Below are 19,656 nucleotides of genomic sequence, written 5' to 3'. Positions count from 1 at the left end.
TGGTCTCGTAATGTCGATTCAGATTATAATCCTTGAGCACCGCGATCTGTTCTCCACAAACTAGCCCACAACTTTACCTCTGACTTCAGTGAAGAAATACTTGGAAGTCCATGCCTTGTTAAAAACTCTGCATTGGGAATCAATCTTTCTTTTTTGCCGTTAGCTGACCAACAAACCAATCAGCGCATATGCTAAGTATGGAAAGCACGCGCGAAAAAACGTTAACTTAGCAGATCTTTCAAAATAAAAGCAGTGCAGGCGTATTGTTTGCATGTATTGTGATGAAATACATTTGCATTGACTTTTAATATTTTCCAGTGACCTCATACGGGCCAGTCAGGGTCATCCGGCGGGCCGGATGTGGCCCGCGGGCCGTAGGATGCCCAGGTCTGGTGTACTGGTACCCTCAAACAGAACAGAGCTATATCTGATATAAGTATTTACACCTGTTGATGTGAGCTTAAAGCCAGGTTCCAGTACACAGAGCTTGACCACTATTTTTGAAATGAAGTCTCTCTCAAGTCCCACAATTTCATCAAAGTGCAAAGAGGCAGGAAAATGTGATCGCCAGCTTAGACCCAGTTGATTGTGTAACACACAGCAGCACTGCCTAATGAACTGAGAGGGATCTTCAATAATGCAGAAATGAGTCCCAATCTGATTGGTGTCAGAGGGAAAATCAGCACAAGATTCACTGACTGTGGTTTTCTGTGTCTTCTTGATTGAGAAAGGAGGAATTGCTGCTACTTCCAGCAACACACTAAACAGTTTGGCCTGTTGGTGTGCAAAACAAACAAACATGATTCAGCACAGGCCATTTAAAAAAAACCAAAGTCCACACTGAAATTGAATGGTCTGAAGACTAATATCTTGATGTTTTATTATTGCTGAGTTCACTTTCACAAAACCAGAACTGCTGGGTAATCAGTATATTACCTTTAATACAAGACAGAGTTGTTACTGCTACAGACAGCGGGCAGGAATATAAGCAGTGAAGGTACTTTACTTATAAAGAACTTAAAGAAGCTATGTGGTAAAAAAAATCACTCAGCTGAGAAATTTCAAACATGAAAAAGCACATTTATTTGGAGCTCACGCTGTACTGACACATAGATATCATGAAAAAGGAAAAGGCAAAATGACTAACCAGGAAAGCTAAACATTATGAAACCTGTATCAAAAAGTTGAAAATAGAAGCTCTGTACATCACTGCTACAGTCAGTCATCACAGTGAGCCCTGAGAAGCCTTCTGTTCATGGCGTCTGCATAGAGGTCGAACTATAACAGTGTTTCAGCTCACTAAAGTAGTGTATATTGCTTTCAGCCAGAGTGTTTCAACATAAATGACATCTCATCCCCTTCACTTCTTCCATGTTTTTGCTGTTTTAAGTGTAAAAATAGACTCGTGACAGCACTCATTTTTTAGAAACAAAGCAATCTCTCATTAAATAAAAAGCCGGTGTCTGAAATTTAATTTTAAATAACTTCAATACACGGCTCAACAAAACATAGAGAAACTGAAGAGGTCGAATGCTTTCCGAAGCCACTGTATATTAGGAACAATACATTACTGTACATTAGAGTTTTCCAGCATCTATTTAAGAATCGCACATCAAAAAGAGATTTCACAGACTAACTATTAAAAAGTACCAAATCTCAGATCGGACAATAAAGTGACAGCCATGTGTTTACAGTCCTCCCCTGAGAAGCTCCGCTTCTTCTTGCATCTCATTGGATGAGGCAGAGCTCGGTGCTTGACTGATTGTGAGTCTCTCCTGCTGTGTCAGCGTCTCTGTGAGTCCTGCTGTGTTCGTGTGACGCCCCGTCCTGATGGCATGATGGGGGCTCCAGACTCTGCCTTAGCTCTACCAGTAGTTCTTTACCGTCACTTGAGGGAAGGTTTCCCAGGAAGTACTGAGGGGCCAGCTCCACAAGCCTACGGCAAAGAGACAGGAAGGTCACTGGGGAGGTCTGTTACTGTGCAATGTATTATCTTTAGTGGCCCTTAGAATCTGCAATATTCAATGAAGAAACAGTACAAAATTTTTAAAACACTTTGCAAGATCAGAAGACTTAGTCTGTATTCAGGATAATACTGGATCTCATATATTAACAGTGAAGTGTAGAAACCTACTATTTTTGAATATTTGTAAATCTTTCAGATTATCAAACTAATTTTAATGAAAGACAAAGATAAACACAAAATGCAGTTTGAGAGACATTATCCACAAATGGAGAAAACACAGAACAGTGGTGAGCCTTCCCAGGAGTGGCCCAACCACCAACATTTCTCCAAGAGCACGCTCATATTTACTCCAAGAGGTCAAAAAACAACCAAGACAAACATCAAAAGATCTGCAGACGTCACTGGCCTCAGTTAAGGTTAATCTACATGATTCCACAATAAGGAAGACACTGGGAAAAAATGGCATCCATGGGAGAGTTGCAAGGTGCAAACCACTGCTGACCAAAAAGAACATAAAGGCTCATCGGGCATTTGCAAAAGAATATCTAGATGACATCCAAGACTTTTGAGATAACATCCTGTGGACTGATGAGTTGAAGGTGTATCTTTTTGGAAGACATGGGTCCGTTACATCTGGTATAAAGCTAATACTGCATTCCAAGAAGAACATCATACCAACAGTGAAACTTGGAGTTGGTAGTGTGATGGTTTGGGACTGCTTTGCTTCCACAGGACCTGGACGACTTCAATCTGACTGAGATATTGGTTGCCAGAACTTAAAGGGGCAGTTCATGATCGAAAATCATATAATGTGACTGAATTCAAACTATTCTGGAAAGAAGAGTGGGACAAAAGTCCTCCATGATAGTGTAAAAGACACAAGCTATATTGCAAACATTTAACAGCAGTTGTTGCTGCCAAGAGTGGCCCAGCTAGTTATTAGGTTCAGAGGGGCAATTACTTTTTCACAGGATGTGATGCAGGTTTTCAATTAATCTTCAATAAATCGTCATTTAAAAATTACCTTTTGCATCTTGTGGGTTATCTATGTCTAATATTCAATAAATATAAATATTAGTTTGATGATCTGGAACATTAAGTGCAAAAAACATGGAAAAATTGATTTCTGTAGGGGGGGAAATACTTTTTCACAGCACTGTATATACTATTAACATCTATTGTCATTGTAAGCAGCTTTAAAAAAGGCATCTATGTCACAGATTCATTTGATTCATGCATTTTTTGGACTGAACTGTTTTTCAGAGCTACTGACTACCAACATTCTGGTATCTGTCAAACATATCTGTTTGACCTGAAGAATAATTTGGAGGCAGATGAGATATTCTGAGTTGATCAATGCTGCCCGCTGCATTTTTCCAGAGTCAATGTAGTGCAGAGTTGTTCAAACATTATCTCTGGGGAGGATCAGACTTGTCCCAGCATTTATTTATTTATTTTCTAATGTAACCCAGAACTTGACAGGTGCTATTGTTCCAAAGATATTCAGAGTTATATGGTTATTTGGACCAGCATGCCATTGTGCCAAGTAATTTCCCCCAAATGTCTGCTCTCAGAAGTGTTAAAGCGTTACAGTAAAACTCTGCCTTGACAGTTTCTGGGAGACACATTCATTGTGCACAACCACGTGAATGTTGATGACAATGATGAGCATTGCTCTGGTGCTCCTGACCTGACCTTCTCCATAAAGGGAGACTGCCCACTTCCATTAAAGACTGCTGTTTAGGCTGTGGTTGCAGCTGTAGATTTAACTCTTATCATCAGTGATGATCCTCCACATAAAGCATAGCTCAGCTTGGGCTTGTTGTTGGAGACCCTCACAGATTTCAACATGGTGCTGCTTCTGCAGGTTCATGCTGAAATCGCAAATGTGCACCTGCAAGTGGTCACAAAAATGCAAGTAACACAGGTCCCAATGCTGATGATGGTCATGTTGAATTCTCACTAAGGAAAGTTGCTGCTTCCAGCAGTAGCATGGGCATTACCATGCTTTACTCTGTCTATGCACAACAAGAATAGTTTTTCATTGCACCTTGTATGGCCACTGCCCCCTTGGCCCCTATCAACACCTATGAAGTTCCAAAGCATGTCTCCCCCTAAAATCAACAGATGGCTTGCCTGAGCCCTGCTTCATCATGAACAGAATGGACAAGAAGAATGTTTGAACTCTCAAGTGTTCAATCGAATCACCTGAAATAAAAAGTTGCTGGGTCTAAACTTAAATAACTTGCACATTTACATTGTCGCTGTAGCCAATTTGGCAGTTTGACTCACATCTGAGGGTGAACTTCAGAAGCGATGCGGATGCAGTTGTCACGGGAGATGGTGAATTCATGGTAGAGTACCCAGCTGGGGGGGTTGGGACATGGCTGGCGACACAGGTAGGAGGAGAAGGGATGAAGGTGGGCCACATGGCGGTGAGTTAGCAGGAGGTAGTTACCAGAGCCATCCACATCATGAGCCACCTGAGCAGAAGAGCAACAGATATCATTAACGTAGGCAAAGGTGGGAGGAGTATAACAAAGGAGTGACGCATGCAGAGTCAAGGAGCACTGTGAAAGGTGATATCAAAAGCAGATCAGTCAAATGCTGCGGTGTTTTAATATTAGGCATCATACTGTTAAAATATACAATTGATCCCAAATTAATATGCAAACTGTAATGTCAAGTTTGAAATTATGTTTGAGGACAAGCACTGAATATTTTATATGTTTTGGGCTTTCATTAAACACATAAACAAAGTAGTTTAATTACATCAGCTGTAATAAAGACAAGCTGTTTTTATTTCTAAAAAAAAAAAAAAAAAAAACACCTTCAGCAAGCTCTACAGGTCAAACAGAGTATTAACACAAACATGAAGTGTGACGTGAGCTACGGAAGCGTCAACAACTCTAACCTCAATTCAGCTCACATCAGTATGCTGACATTAGGAAGTACAACCATCTCCATCTTAATTTAGCATGAAAAAGCTTTGGTGATATGCACTCTCAATTAAAGTACAGCTGAGACTAATGGGTTTGGCAGGTATTTACTTATAAACTGAAGTGTTGGACAAATTAACATTTTGACCTGATGATGGCAGCAGAGGACAAGCTAAATGATTACCAACAAGCAGCCTAAGATCACCAAAGAAGTAACAGTTAATTCTGAGGCAGACATGAATGTGTGCAGAAAACTTCAAGGCAATCTGCCCTGCAGTTTGTGAGACATAAGTTAAAAAGGAAAACAAAAATGTAAAAAAACCTCCCAAAAAACACAAATGTCAATGTGTTCGCAGAAAAGTCAGGGGATCATAAAGACTCTCATGGTGACCTGGAATTTCTGTATCCACTCTGGACTAAATTAGTGAGCCACATTCAAATCTACACCACAAGTACAGCGATAGCAAAAATCATAATATGAAAATAATATTTGCAAGTACTATTACATACAGGTAAATGTAAGAACATTAGCCCAAGGTAAATTTACCTCAGAGGAATATAAAGTACAGTATACAACAGAAGTGATCACATCCCTGTGGAATGTTACTGAAATGCTAAATGACATAACAGAGTATCATCTTACTGTAATTGCATTACTTCTAAGTTTTAGAGCAGGGCAATTGGTCTTATTTAAAACTGAAAAACAACCAATTAAATTTACAATAATAAAATGCACAGTAGAAGCTCAAAGCAACAAAAGTCAGTACTTCATAACTGCTATTCCTTATGGAGATTCATTTTAAAAAAGTTTTTCACTTTATTACTGATGACAGACTGAATCTTTTACAACATGCAGGACAAATTTCTGGAGAGATGTTCTATCAATTTTCAGAGACAATTGTCTTAGCAGCTGGAGGGGCTGTGTTGCTTTGTCTTCCTCTTTAAAATAGCCCACAGGGGTAAAATGCAGTCATGTTACACCTACTGATTACTGCTGCTACTCTATTTTGACAGATTTTCAATTGGTCAACATTCTTCCTGCATCCTTGTTTCCATCTTTCAGTACCTCTGACGATTTGCATCCACGTGCTGCCTTGACGCTGGACACAGCCCATGGGGTCAAAACTGAGAACGTTCTGTTGTTCACAGCTCATTTTAGATCCATGGTAATGCAGTTAGACTAACTGGAAATCACACAGGTACTATTTTTTTTTTTTTAAATGATGACAGATTTTCTAACTTGTGTTTCAGTGATCACAGTTGTATTCACTTTTGTTGCACTGAGTTTCATGTATTGTCTGTATTCTTAACTGTTCAAAATAGAGAACATTTTACTTGGCAAGTAAGGATAATGCAATCATTCAGAGGTGATACAATTTGAAACATTTGACATTTATATTTTAGAGGAATGTACTCACCTCTGAAGTGTACTGTATCATATCATACTCACATCAAGACACAGAAAAATGTTTGTGAAATTACCCATTAAATAAACTGATTGATATTCAAAGCACTGAACTGAGCTCCACTGCTGTACATGAGACTAAATTGCATAAAACAATAACATAAATCATTCATTTTGTTAAATTTCTCTGGAACGTAACCACAGAAAAGCATCAACAGAAAAGGCAACAGATTAAAATTCTATCACACAGCTTTATAAAAACCGGACACTTACTTTGAGGAAGAAGCCTGAGATGAGTGCACGCTTGATATTTGTGCAATTGTCTTGACATCCAAATGCGGGGGGAGAAACTGGGAGCTCTATTCGCTGCATCACCTCCAGCAGCTCCGCCCGGATCACCACAGCTAATCGCAAGGCGGCGTGACTGAGGAAGTTTGTTGTGCACCAGGCCTCATCCTGATTATCTGTGATGATCATACAGAGACCATTCAATAATTCATGTGAGTATCATTAGATGTTATTGAGACTTTGAGTCATTAGTACCATGACTCTGTATTTTAAGATGTTCATGTTCTATACACAAGATCCAAAAACTGCAGCGGATCTGACATTAGCTGTGCAGTGAGAATTTAACATTTCCTCCACAGGGATCAGTATAAAGTGTTATCTCATGATCTTACCCTAAAAACAAACTGTTTGACAAGATTCTACCATTGGTGGAAAGTGTGTCTGTAATGAAGGCTTAACATCACGTACGCTCCATGAAGGCATTATAAATATTAATTAGAGTCATGTGGTCTCCCTCTGTGTGCATCAGAGGTCGCCAGTGTGCGACAGCAGCCTCTTCTCTGCTGGGTTCTGCAGTCATGAAGCAGGAAGGAGCTGACACAGGACAAAGATTGGATGAAATGTTAGTTTTTGAAAAAGTATATTAAATCATTATGTTTGAAAATGTCAGTTGCATGTATGCACTTGATATCAATCTTTAATAATATTGTATATGCAGCCGTGGCAATATCTCTTGTGTCAGAGGAATAATAGCTTAGCCAGTGTAAGCTGATCTTGGAATTCGTATTGTATAAATTATTTTCCTTTTCTTATTTACCTGTTAGCATGGCAGCTACAGTGAGCAGTTCATCGACACAGTCATACTCGCAGGCAGCGATCAGGGCTTTGGCCAGCGGTGGCTCAAGTGGCAGCTCTGACATTATGATGCCCACCTCCGACAGGTTCCCATCATCATCCAGGGCTGCCAGGTAGTCCAAGTCCTCCAAGGCCTGCATTAGAGCCTCAGGGGCTGGAAGGGAGGAAGAGAGGGAGAAAATACAGGGGTGAGAGTGACAAGTAACCCTCTGCAAACTGCAATGGTACACATAAATGATCATAGTCTGATAAAACAACAAAGATGACAGTCAATGGAGACGCTGCTCAAATGTAGATGAACTACAGAAGATACTCTCCACAGCTTGGCTGCGAGTTGATAACTTGAATACCAATATTACAAATGACAAGAACAAAATGCACCCTTCACTACGTTTATGAAATACCATCAAAAGACCACACAATGTTTTAGCCTTTCCCAAAACTTTTCAACTTTCCTTCTCTGTCTGTTGCGCACAGCATTGGTTGCTAATGAACCTGCAATTCTTACTTTAACAGGAGATCTATTAGGGACTATTTTAGTGATGAATGTGTCCACAGTTGGTGCTGTAGGTCATCATTCTGGTATGTGGGATGGAGTCAAATGTGGTAATAAAGGAAAATTTAATCCAATTGTACAGTGTGGTCACTTCTGTGTTTTAATCAGGGTGCAAAAAATGATCTATGTAGTTGTAATAAAATTAGTATCCGAATAACGTAACTGTTGATTAATTGGTGATAGAACACTCTGACCTGTAGGCATTACTGCCTACTGGAGTGAAGTGTATCACTAACTGATGAGTCACACGTGCAAGATTATATGGCTTGCGGCACCTGAGGTCTGTCATCCACAGTGGATCCTATAAAAGCATTGACCACCCTCTCACAGTCTGGGAACAGATGCTGTGAGTGAGTATATAGACAAATTCAATACATCCTGTCAACAGACTAGTTTCTAGTTCAGTCTGTTGTTAACTGAACACCCAGATATCTGTAGCCCTCTAACAGTCTGCTTGTAGAAGTTTGCTGCTACATTATTTATACTTCATTTTAAATTTTGATTAAAAAAAAAAAAAATAAAAAATCCAATACCAGACAAATTTTTGAAAGAAGTATTCATCTTTGTTTTTCTTGCTACTTAGCACTCGATTAAAACAACTTGAAACTAAACACAACTAACCAACTACTGAACTAAATAAAAAGCCACAGAGTAATTGTGAGATTCCTAATAGTTTCCCAATAGTTGAATATTCATTTCAGTGCTCAACAGCTTATTCAACTATTTTAAAAGTTGGTAGTTTGCACCCTAGTTTTTTTTTTTTTTTAAAGTGATTTTGTTGGGCCTATTTAAGCCTTTATTATAGAGGACAGTGGCGAGACAGGAAACATCGGGAGAAGATTAGGGGAAAAACATGCAGCTGTGGATCGGACTCGAACCCATGGCTGCTGCGTCAGGGACTATAGCCTGTTTATAGGTCACCAGCTCAACCTGTTGAGCCACCCAGGCACCCTGCACCCTAGTTTTAAATAGTTTTTGGACAATAATGGAGCTCTATGTCATGTGAAAAAAACACAGAATATCTGTTTCTAGGATACAGTCAGTGATGGTTTGATAGTCTGCTTTATTTGCCTTACTGCAGGTGTGGTGCCCGAAGATGACGTTTTTGTGGTTTATAGTTGCTTTATCTGTTTTACAGTGTGATGGACTGTCACTCATTAAAAGGTAGCTCCTCCTGTTATCATTTAAATAAGTTTATAAAAGGTACCTGGTCTGTCCAGGAACTTGCACTGTCCCATGTCAGCGATATCAAGCCTCTTGAGCAACAGCACCAAGTGGCTGAGGTTCTCCTCCACCACACCTGGACAGTGAGCCTCCTCCATCCCTCCCTCATACAGTGACTGGGGGTACAGACGGAGACACAGCCCTACATAGCAACAACGAAAGAGTTATATCAATGAAATTCAATGTTGTCTGACACAGTGTCTTTTGTACACCCACCACTAGAAGTTACCAGATTTAGACAGTTTCACATCATACATGCAGAAGAGAAGCTATGACATTTGATGTACCTGGACGCTGGCTGTTTACCCTCTGAGTTCTCATGTTGGCTTGGTGTTTGCTGATAGACCTCAGAACCTGTGAGTTTGCTCTTATTTGTGGATTGTAAACCTGTGACAGAAAAAGAAGTAAAAAGGTCTGAAATAGGACAGCCCGTTTTTTAAATAACAGCGTGAACATGCTATTTCTTTCATTGGAAATCTAATAATGGTTTGTTTCTCCAGTGAAGTACAATATAAATTGAATTTCTTATATTATAGGCACATCTCAATTTACACTTAGAAACAGCAGCAATAAAGACCATAAACACTCAAGAGACAGACATAAGCAAGATGATTTTTGTAATTTTGTGGTTAAATTACAGATTAGAATTTTGTGCGTGCTATAAATTGACTCACAGTTTTGAGTTGAAGGCCTGTGTCTATGACATAGCGAATGGCTGGCAGGGAAAAGGATGCCTCGGCAAGCGTATCGGTGAGGATGACTTTTCTTTTGATGCCCAGACCTCCAACTCCCAGCACTGAGCCCTCCGTGCCATCGGAGCTGCTGTTTCCATGCGTTGTAGAAGCATCAGGGTCAGATTCATAGACCCGCTGAGTCTGTCCACCTAGTCCAGCATAGAGGGGGAGCATTCTGAGAGGTCCAAGCTGAGGACTCAGAGCTACACACTCTTTCTCCAGCAGGGCCACACACTCATCTATTTCCTACAAAAGATAAAGACAGAGAATGCAACCTCATTTTTAGTCCACTCTTTTAAACTCCCAGGGTCAAACCCTCCACATTCAGTGTGAGGGTTTACTACAGCTGACACATGGAAACCCTGAGAAGTGTTCTGTGTTTACATTTGTCACTACTGTGTATGTGAGTGTGTTTGTGTGTGGGCCTCATAGAGGATTAACCTGTACAGATCAGCATCAACAGACATGACTTGAAATGACAAATCTAGCGTCAGCTAATGGATCCATTAGCTGCCTTTAAAGGAAACCAGAAGTGACGTTGAGTCTGGAGCTTTGGTGATGTTGACATAAAGGGAGTTACCCATGTATTAGACTTTGATATACTGAAGGTAAATATGCACAGATACCTTTGTACACGCTTTGAGAACTCATGACAAAATATTTTGTCGACATGTTCTATAGTATGGTTTGCCTTGAGTGGAAAAGTGTGTGTGTGTGTGTGTGTGTGTGTGTGTGTGTGTGTGTGTGTGTGTGTGTGTGTGTGTGTGTGTGTGTGTGTGTGTGTGTGTGTGTGTGTGTGTGTGTGTGTGTGTGTGTGTGAGAGAACCAGGACATCAGACACCTGCAATGCACCAAAGGCCTCTCAGGTTGAGGTGTCCTCAATTCTCTTCTCTACAAGACAAAGGTGGTGAAACTGAGTATTCACTGTGTTCAAGGAAAATGATTATGTTTCCTCTGAGAAACAGTGAGATCTCTTACTATTAGTACACTTTAGATTTTCATTATTGTTTAGTTTTACTTTTGCCAATAAATCAGTCCAGCACTGTGCACATTCACACATGTGGCACAGCAGCAGTGCATCTTGACACTCCCAAACAAAGTGAAGTCGTCAGCACATCAAAATCAGTTGTTGGCCTGTCACTGCTTCTAGAGGTGGCTCAGGCCTTTAGGGTTTTACTTATTTTACAAACTAGATATCAGTGAAGAAAATTATAATCCTGTACCTGTGAACTGGCCAGAAACACCATCACATCTCCCTCCTCTCCTCTTCGGTGCAGATCCAACACCATGTGACAGGCGGCAGCCACGGGTTCTTTCCCTGATGAAAGTTCTCTGTACAGCGTCTCCACTTTCTCCACATCCACAGCGTTCCTGCGCTCTACTCCACGTCCCTCTTCCTGTTCTCCATTTGGAGGCTCAGTGAGCAGGCTGTCCAGTGAGAGGTGAGGAATGGAGGCTCCCAGGAAGGTGGACAGACGAGGTGCAAGCGTTGGGTGAGTGAGGAGAACCACCCGAAAGGTGTCTGGCCTCTGGCGGCAGACATCACACAGCAGGCCCAGCAGCACGTCAGTGGGCACGGTACGCTCCTGGAGCTCATCTAACACTACGACACCATACTGATGCAGCAGAGGGTCTGACATCATTTCCTCCAGCAGGAGCGTGTCACTGACAAATCTGGAGAATAAAGGAAACACAGATGAAGTAAGAAGCACAGTCATTTTAACAGTTTGCACTTCTAAAGCACCAAGAGACAGACATCTGCTAAAAATAGCTAAATACTAAAACCTTTCTGCATGTACATTTAATTGATTTCAGCATGAGAGCACAACAGAACAGAGTGATCAACCTTCAGTGAAAACACTGCTATAGCACTTTGCCTGCCACCTTGAACATTAAACTGCAAGGAACTGAGAACAAAAAATCAAGGTGTGGCTGTCAGCAAAAGAAAGACTCAGCAGCAATATCAGACCAAACTAGTGAAATCCAATGATGCGATCCACATTACCTCCAGGGGGTAGGCAGTTACACGATACAGCTATTCTGGGACGCTCTTTTGTTATTTTGGGAAATACCCTTAGTTGTTTTCTTGCCATGAGCTTAATAAGAAGACTGATACTACTCTTATTTCAGGTTGTTAAACATGAAGCTGAATGCAGGCAAGATTTAGCTTTACTTTGCACATACAGAAGATTGGAAGCACTTTAAAGCTTAAACAAGAGCATGCTGAAAGTATTTTTTTTCTGTTCAGTGCCTTGAGAGAAATAGTCCCAGAACCGAACTTTGTGCAAAAACAAAACTTGTCATTTTTACAAACTAGAGACAACTATGAGAGAGTTTTAGAGGTGTTGGTAGACGTATTTTTGTTAGCTCGATATTTCCCCCGCTGTCAGTCTTTATGCTAAGGTAAGCTAATTGACTTCTTGTTCTAATTCCACAGCCGATGTGCAGATGTGGTAGTGATATCAATCTTCTCATGTAATTTGGCAAGAAAATAAACTACAAAAAATAGAAGAAAAAAATCTAAACTATTTACTAAAATATCAAATTTTTCCTTTACGATAGTAAAGCTAATAATCTTTCACAAAACCTGGCGTTAAAATAACAAATTTTGTGGGTTTTTTTGATGTTTGTTAAAATTATTAATAAGTTTAAAATTAAAATACAACCACCAAAGAGGGAAATTTATTGTGCTCCTGCAGATAGTCTTAATACTGCTTCAAAAAAAAAATTCAAATTTTATCTTAGCCCTTAAGATGAATTTCTTGTATTTCACTTTCATAGATAAAAATCACATTTTACCATTTGTGGTTGTTACTGCCAAAAGGGAAAAAGAAGTGCCTGGTGGCATCCACAAGGGAGACCACTGAAGACTTAAATTTTGAAATAAACACTTATCTTCAACATTAAAACATCTGACAGATTGGTGAAGTCTTCTCTTAATGTTAAATGGAAAAACAACCATTTGTGGCTGGCAGGTGGAAGAGTGTAACCACTACCCACTATTAGCTGCAAATAATAGGATGGTCCAGTGTGCATTATCCATGGATTCTCACCTGAGCAGGGTGTCAGGTGTACAGCCATCATCATGAGACACCCTGTAGCCCACCTCCAGACCCAGGCTGAGGTCCATCTCATCAGCCACGTGAAGAGCCAGACTCACTGCTGCCACTGAATAGGGCTGAGAGCAGCACACCAGGCCCTGAGAAAACTCATAGGACAAAGCATACTCCACACACCACTGTGGCACCTGCAGGGAGGACAGGGGAAAGGAAAGAAGAAAGACTGCGGTCAGAAAGCGGAGCAAGAAGTAGTATAATACTGAGGGACATGATTTATTACACACACACTTCAAAACTTGCAAAACACAAGTTATGTTAATATGGCGTGTCAATGCTTTTTCCACCAATGTGTTGTACACAGTGTATCTATCCTCCATGAAGTTGTTATGGCTGCTATGTTACCATTGCATAGCCTATTTATACATGCAGCAGACAGAGCATCCATCTATCCATTATCTATACACCGCTTAATCCTCTGTAGGGTTGTGGGGGGCTGGATTCTATCCCAGCTGGTTTAGGGTGAAGACAGGGGACACCGTGGACAGGTCACCAGTCTATCACAGCGCTACACATCGAGACAAACAATCACACTCACATTCACACACAAACATTCAGTCTGCATGTTCTCCCTGTGCATTGTAGGTTTTCTCCGGGTACTCTGGCTTCCTCCCACAGTCCAAAACCATGCTCAGGTTAATTGATCATTCTAAATGTGTGAATGTGAGTGTGATTGTTGGTCTCTATATGTAGCCCTGTGATAGACTGGTGGTGAACTGATACCTCAGTAACCAAGTAATGCCAAAATTCTAAAACTCTGATGGTATTTGTTTTTCTATGGTACCAAAGATAATGTAGATGCAGTATCTACTACAGATACAACAATGTGGAACTGTGGCAGGTGCATCTGTGGTAGGAATGGCTCCACACATAACGTTCACAAAGACTGACATAATCTTATTAAGACTAATGTAGGAAATCTTATTACTGGGCTAAGTGCTGCTCATTAACATTCACAGTCATAATAAAATGCTCTGTGAGTGTGTGTTTACACACTGTGTGTGCAACTGCATTTCTGAAACAGATTCTTAAGATTCGTATTATTTTTAATATCAAATATGGTGTTCAAGAATCATAGAGTTGCAGTGGCATTGATACTACCTACCAAATTATTGGTATTGTGACAATACCAGTAATTTATGGGTGTCCTGGTAGCCTAAGGCATTGATAATATCCTCTCAGTCAGGCATGTTCTTGTCAAGTTTCTACTTTTTGATATTAAGTAAAAGAAAAATGTCAAAAATACACAAAAAAAGTCAACACAGAAGGCCCCTATTACTATGTTATAATAATGAGCGATTTCCAGCTAAACACACGGCAGTTTAAGAAAACACAGGTAAATAAATAGACTGAGATATACCGAAAAAAAATGATACATCTTCAACACTGACAAAATCCTGAGGAACACTGTTGGATCATTTATCACTGATGCTGGAAAATGCTGCAAACATTGCTACATTCTGACTGTGTTCGTTCAGTGTTTCTGGAGGCATTTGCTATCAGTGATGGAACATTGTCTGAATTTACAGCTGTCTTTATGCCATGCTTATGTTGTAAGATTGTTGAATGTTTCTTATTTAGCTTGTGCATTTGCAGTATTTTGGGAAAGCAAGTAATGAGTTCTTTGCTTGTGTTTTGTCAATTTGCTTTGCACTGAGCTTTCTCGGCTATAGTGGAAAGGAAAGAACTGTGTCTGCAGCACAGAATATCACATATTGCTGTCTTGTGATTTTTAGTATTGTATTCGTAATAATCTTGTTAATTTTACACAATATTAAAGTTCTTGTACACATGTAGCTTTGCACGAAATAACATCATTAAACACTGATGATGTTTGGTTTATTTTGATACACTGAAAAAAAGTTTTTTTTACAAACCATCATGTACTTTACTTATTCAACAAGTAAAGTCCTGCGTGCAATGCTAATTTGCAACTGCAGAGAAATCAGCACTTGTAATTGATAATTTAAAAAAACAAACTCTACTTATTACCCACTCTTGAAAAGATCTTTTCTTTCTCAGGAATTTAACTTCATCTTCCATAATTGCAACAATCTTAAGACACCAAACACTCATGTTCAGAGCTTGACTTGACAAAACCAAGTTTAGAATTATTATATTTATATGATGAAGATTTCTTTGTTTCAATTGTGGCCTTATTAGTTCTAGGTTACCTGGGTGCTTTTTCCAGCTCCACTTGGTGCACTGAGGAGCACCATGTTGTGGCTCTCCAAGTGTTCCAACAGACTCTGCCTGAGCTTCCACACAGGCAACTTCTGCCTCTCTTCCAGCAGGGCATAGTAGCGCGAAGAAAAGGGCAAACCATCATATGGGTTCACCTCTAAGTCTCCCAGCCCTTCTGCCTCTCCTCCTCTTCCTCCATCTCCTTCATCATCCAGATCCCCAGACAAAAGGGAAGAAACGGACAGGGAATCCAGGGCTGTGGAGGGCCGCAGGTGGGAACCGAGGGCCAGGGAAGCAGTGGACGGCTTTGCTGGTGGAGATGACATCATCAGCAGAGGGTAGGGATGAGGAAGGAGTGAAGGGCTAGTTCACAGACAGGCCTGAGTGTACCTGCAGAGAGGCAAAACAATAATGATTAGAGCAAAGTTCACAGAATGCAGCAAGAATGATTCCTGTTGGATTTTTTCAGAGTTGCATACAGCTTTAATTAATACAGCAGCACTCCAGGGAAAGAAAAAACAAACATCAATGTTGACTACGTCTCAGGGGCCATAGTATTTCCCATTTCCTTAGAATGTGGCCTTCACAGGAACCTGCAGCATGTTTGGTATGAAGCTGTGGAACGCTTGTCTCCACCCCAATGCCAGTGAGTGTCCTGGACAGCTGCAACAGAAATGATCTCTATAGAGAGCTGTTGTGCTGATCCATTCATGTTTGAGGATGGCATAAAGCAGATGAAAACAGAGGAATGAGGTTTTTTTTTTTTTTTACTTTTTGGTAGTACATAAACTAGTCAGGTACACTACAGCTCAAATCTTCAGTATATGTATTTTTATATTTGGATTTAGTAATCGGTAGATGCCTATGTAAGCTGCTCCTATGATGCTCAGTGACCTGGTTGATCTCAGGGTTTCTGGCTCAGTAACACAAGAACCATCCAGGTGGAGTGAAGTGTGAAAGATGCCCTTACAAAAATTCTCATTTAAATAAAGGTCTTTCTCTGTTCAGGAGATCAACTTGTGACACTTAACATACCCACAGGATCATGACTGCGATCATTTTATACTCAGACGGAAAGAGTCCACCTCGTTTGTCAAATGAAAACATAGATTGTGCATCCAAACCTTGTTCAAATTAACAACACTGAAATCAAAAAATTAAGTTTTAAATTCAAGTATACAGCCAAAGGTTTTCAAATAAAGGGTGTCCCTAAAGTCTGGACACATAGGAAATTGATTGAACACATAAAAAGTGAATGTGCTAAAATTGATGGCAATGTGGATTTATTGCATTGAGTTCATGTGAATCCTGCAAAGCGCATTAACCTTTGCATCATAATCATATTGAAGATGTTATTTGCTCATAGTCTTACTGAATGAGTTGTTGTTAACAATTACATTTCTTGACAATATGTGTTTGTGCCTATGTGTCCAGACTTTAGAGACACCTTGTATACCAAATGCATCATGCTGAACATAGGTGATGCTAAATAAAATAAAGTACGAGACATATATAATATTTTTATTTGATAACCTAGAACCTTGTGATCCCTAAAACATAGTGTGTGTGTGTGTGTGTGTGTGTGTGTGTGTGTGTGTGTGTGTGTGTGTGTGTGTGTGTGTGTGTTAATTAAATAGTGTGAAAATAACTATATATACTAAATGATTACTAAAGAAAATTAAAAGCAGATGAATCAATTATAAAATTAATTATAAATTGCATACTATGTTATAAATAGCAGTCCCACGGTAAACAGGTCACACGGATGTGACTGAAAGGTGTTGTCACGCTACATGATCACAGGTGATATAGGAGCTGAAACAAGTTATTGGATTAGAGTACCGCCACTTTTTACAGGATCAAAATAATTGAAAATTTGCTGGTTTCAAAACTATGTGAAGCTGTTTTCTCTGTCATATCTGAGAGTGCTGTGATGTGTGAGGGCACTGTGATGAGGATTTTTCACTAATTTGAGACAATTAAACACTTGATTATAACCGTCCATATCAGTCATTTACATCATGTGAAGATGTGGTTGATGCAGAAAAGCAAAAATTCCTGAGTGTCCTGTTTTTAACCTGTTGTTGGTCATGCCTTCACAGGTCTGGAAAATACATTTTAATGCATCATTGCTTCATCCAGTAATACAGGACGAAAAATGGGCATGACATAATATAGGTGAAAAGCACTGGTAGAACACACAGGAGATGAGCAGAGGAGGATTTATGACACTAAATGTGGCAAACGGGCAAAGTTCACGTTAAAAGGTAGATGTTTTTACAATCTGCAGTAAATGTATATTTAAGCTTTTCCCCATATTGACTGTTATCTGAACAAAGGCACACATCAGAGCAGCATGGCATACAGTGAAACAGCCCACTTTGCTGGTTATGGAAGCTAATTTCTAAATGCTGTGTGAGGACTCAAAGTTAGTACCAGGTCAGACTCAGAGACCTGCTTACTTATTCCTGCACCTCACATTTACCTAATTTGAATCAGAGGTTCTTGCTACTGTACTAAACAACGCTTATCATTTGACATCTTTGACTTGTTTGGTCAATATGAAAAAAAGTGTTTGAGTAAAACATTTTTATATTTCTCAATCCAGTATTTAAAAAGAATCCTGCTGGTATTGGAAGGAAAACATGGGTATTATTTCTCTAACTGAATAGGAGCTGTAGCAAAGCATTGAAGCTTGCAGTATTAAGTTCCACAGATACTGTGAATAGTGAAGCATTAAATAGATCACACTTGGATGAGAACAAAAGCATGCAGCATTACAGCAGGATAACAGCAGCAGGTTCCCACACTGTACAGCAGGTTAATGTCAACTAACAATGTATAAAGAGTAAAAGCAAGTGCTATCATAGCAGTGAGTCAGGAATAAAGATACCAGCAGTACTGTAAGATTCAAATCAAGCACTTCAGCTCAGACAGCAGTAAACATCACTGTCCTGCAGGTCAGTTCGCAAGACTTGTTCTACAAACTGGTAAAGATGTTAAATGCATAGTAAGATTGTAAGGGTCATACACTAATATTTGGAAAAAAAAAACATCATTCCATAACAGTGTGTATCGTACAGTAAAAGTCAACTATACGGGCTTGTAACTATATGGTGAAAATACAGCAGACTAACACACTCACCTAGAAACACTGTCTTCAGACCTTGACCTGAACAGAGGTGTAACACTTTTCCAGTATCAATATAGAGGCGTTGCAACTGCATCAAAAACCTCCCCTCATACATATTTAGTCCATTTATTCAGCCCTTTGTATTTGTTCCACCGGGCAGCAGTTAGCCTCTGAAACTAACTCTGTATCACATTTGCTCTCACAAAACTGGAAGGTTTTTTTTGCCATTTGTCCTTGCAGATGCTGTCAGGGCCATTAGATCAGATGGAAAATGCTAGTGAACTGCGATGTGCAGCATTTGGGTACCGTACATTCTCAGCTTCAGATTTTTGGATATGGAGCAGGCTTTCTCTCAGTGCATTTCCTGAAATTTTGACAGTCCCTGGGCTTGTAAAGTGTCTTTAGAATATGATCTCCACCATGCTTTACTGTGGTTTACTAAGCTGCTTTACTAAGTTTAATTAGTTTTGCCCTTTATTTCAGAAAAGCTTACATCGAATCAATTAAAGCTTCAATTAATAGAAAGAGGAAGTAGTGCAATTATCATTCTGTCAACTAATTTGTCAATTAACTAACAAATACTTTGGTGTAAAGAAATTATGAAAATTGTGTCAAATATCCATCACACTGTAATTTGTCTGTCTAGCCTCTGTGATGCCATGTTAGACACATTCCAGCTGCAAACAATAGCAAACTCCACATTCTGTCTAGGTTGCTGAGAGCTCTCTGGGCTGGGAGAGTGTTTCTGAGCGGACTGAAGTCCACGTCTATCATAACAATTAGCTGCTCTCTGCTCTATCTTATCTCCGAGTGCCATTTCAATTTTGCCTGGAGCGACCTGTCAGGTGACACAGGCGTTAAATAAAGCAAAGCTGGAAATCAGAAATAACAAACACAGAATAACCAGTCTCAGACCGGACCTGTGTCTTACCTGTGACATACCGGCGGCAGGTGTAGAAAGCTCACAGGAACAGTCCGCCCTCACCCCTCTGTTGTTGTGTCAATTCAGTCCAGGCTGCCGTCCTCACCGACTCACAAACCGCCCTAACATGGTGGACAACGGCTGAATAAAAACCACATAAAGGCGAAGACAGCCAGCATCCGTTCACTGACCCTCTCCGTGAATGGTTACCAGTCCAGGAAATGTCCTGACTGCTGACGGACAATAAAAACCGAAGGTGTTGTCTAGCTACTCTAGCTAGCAGCCGCCATGTTTCGCTGTCTAGCTGTCAAACGTCGTGTTGCGTTCACGGCTC

General features: G+C 40.1%; 1 protein-coding gene across 2 annotated transcripts; it reads right to left on the bottom strand.

The window, feature by feature from the left end:
* Nucleotides 1-846: 846 nt before the first annotated feature.
* dqx1 (DEAQ box RNA-dependent ATPase 1) lies at nucleotides 847-19,646 on the bottom strand. 2 transcript variants are annotated; one of them, XM_023285350.3, is made up of 12 exons: nucleotides 19,343-19,646; nucleotides 15,258-15,657; nucleotides 13,021-13,214; nucleotides 11,191-11,641; nucleotides 9,908-10,213; nucleotides 9,521-9,620; nucleotides 9,217-9,375; nucleotides 7,416-7,607; nucleotides 7,067-7,192; nucleotides 6,584-6,774; nucleotides 4,259-4,449; nucleotides 847-1,936 (listed from the first exon to the last, which is right to left on the bottom strand). In XM_023285350.3, exons 2-12 carry the CDS (start codon nucleotides 15,594-15,596, stop codon nucleotides 1,729-1,731), a joined length of 2,457 nt encoding a protein of 818 aa, XP_023141118.2. In that variant the 5' UTR covers nucleotides 15,597-15,657; nucleotides 19,343-19,646; the 3' UTR covers nucleotides 847-1,728. The 2 variants fall into 2 exon arrangements, with proteins under 2 accessions (XP_023141118.2, XP_023141117.2); XM_023285349.3 differs by having other exon boundaries at nucleotides 19,332-19,645.
* Nucleotides 19,647-19,656: the final 10 nt, after the last annotated feature.

Source organism: Amphiprion ocellaris, chromosome 17, assembly GCF_022539595.1.
Source record: "Amphiprion ocellaris isolate individual 3 ecotype Okinawa chromosome 17, ASM2253959v1, whole genome shotgun sequence".
NCBI classification, from domain to species: Eukaryota; Metazoa; Chordata; class Actinopteri; family Pomacentridae; genus Amphiprion; species Amphiprion ocellaris.
This window is presented reverse-complemented; position numbering and strand designations above follow the sequence as displayed.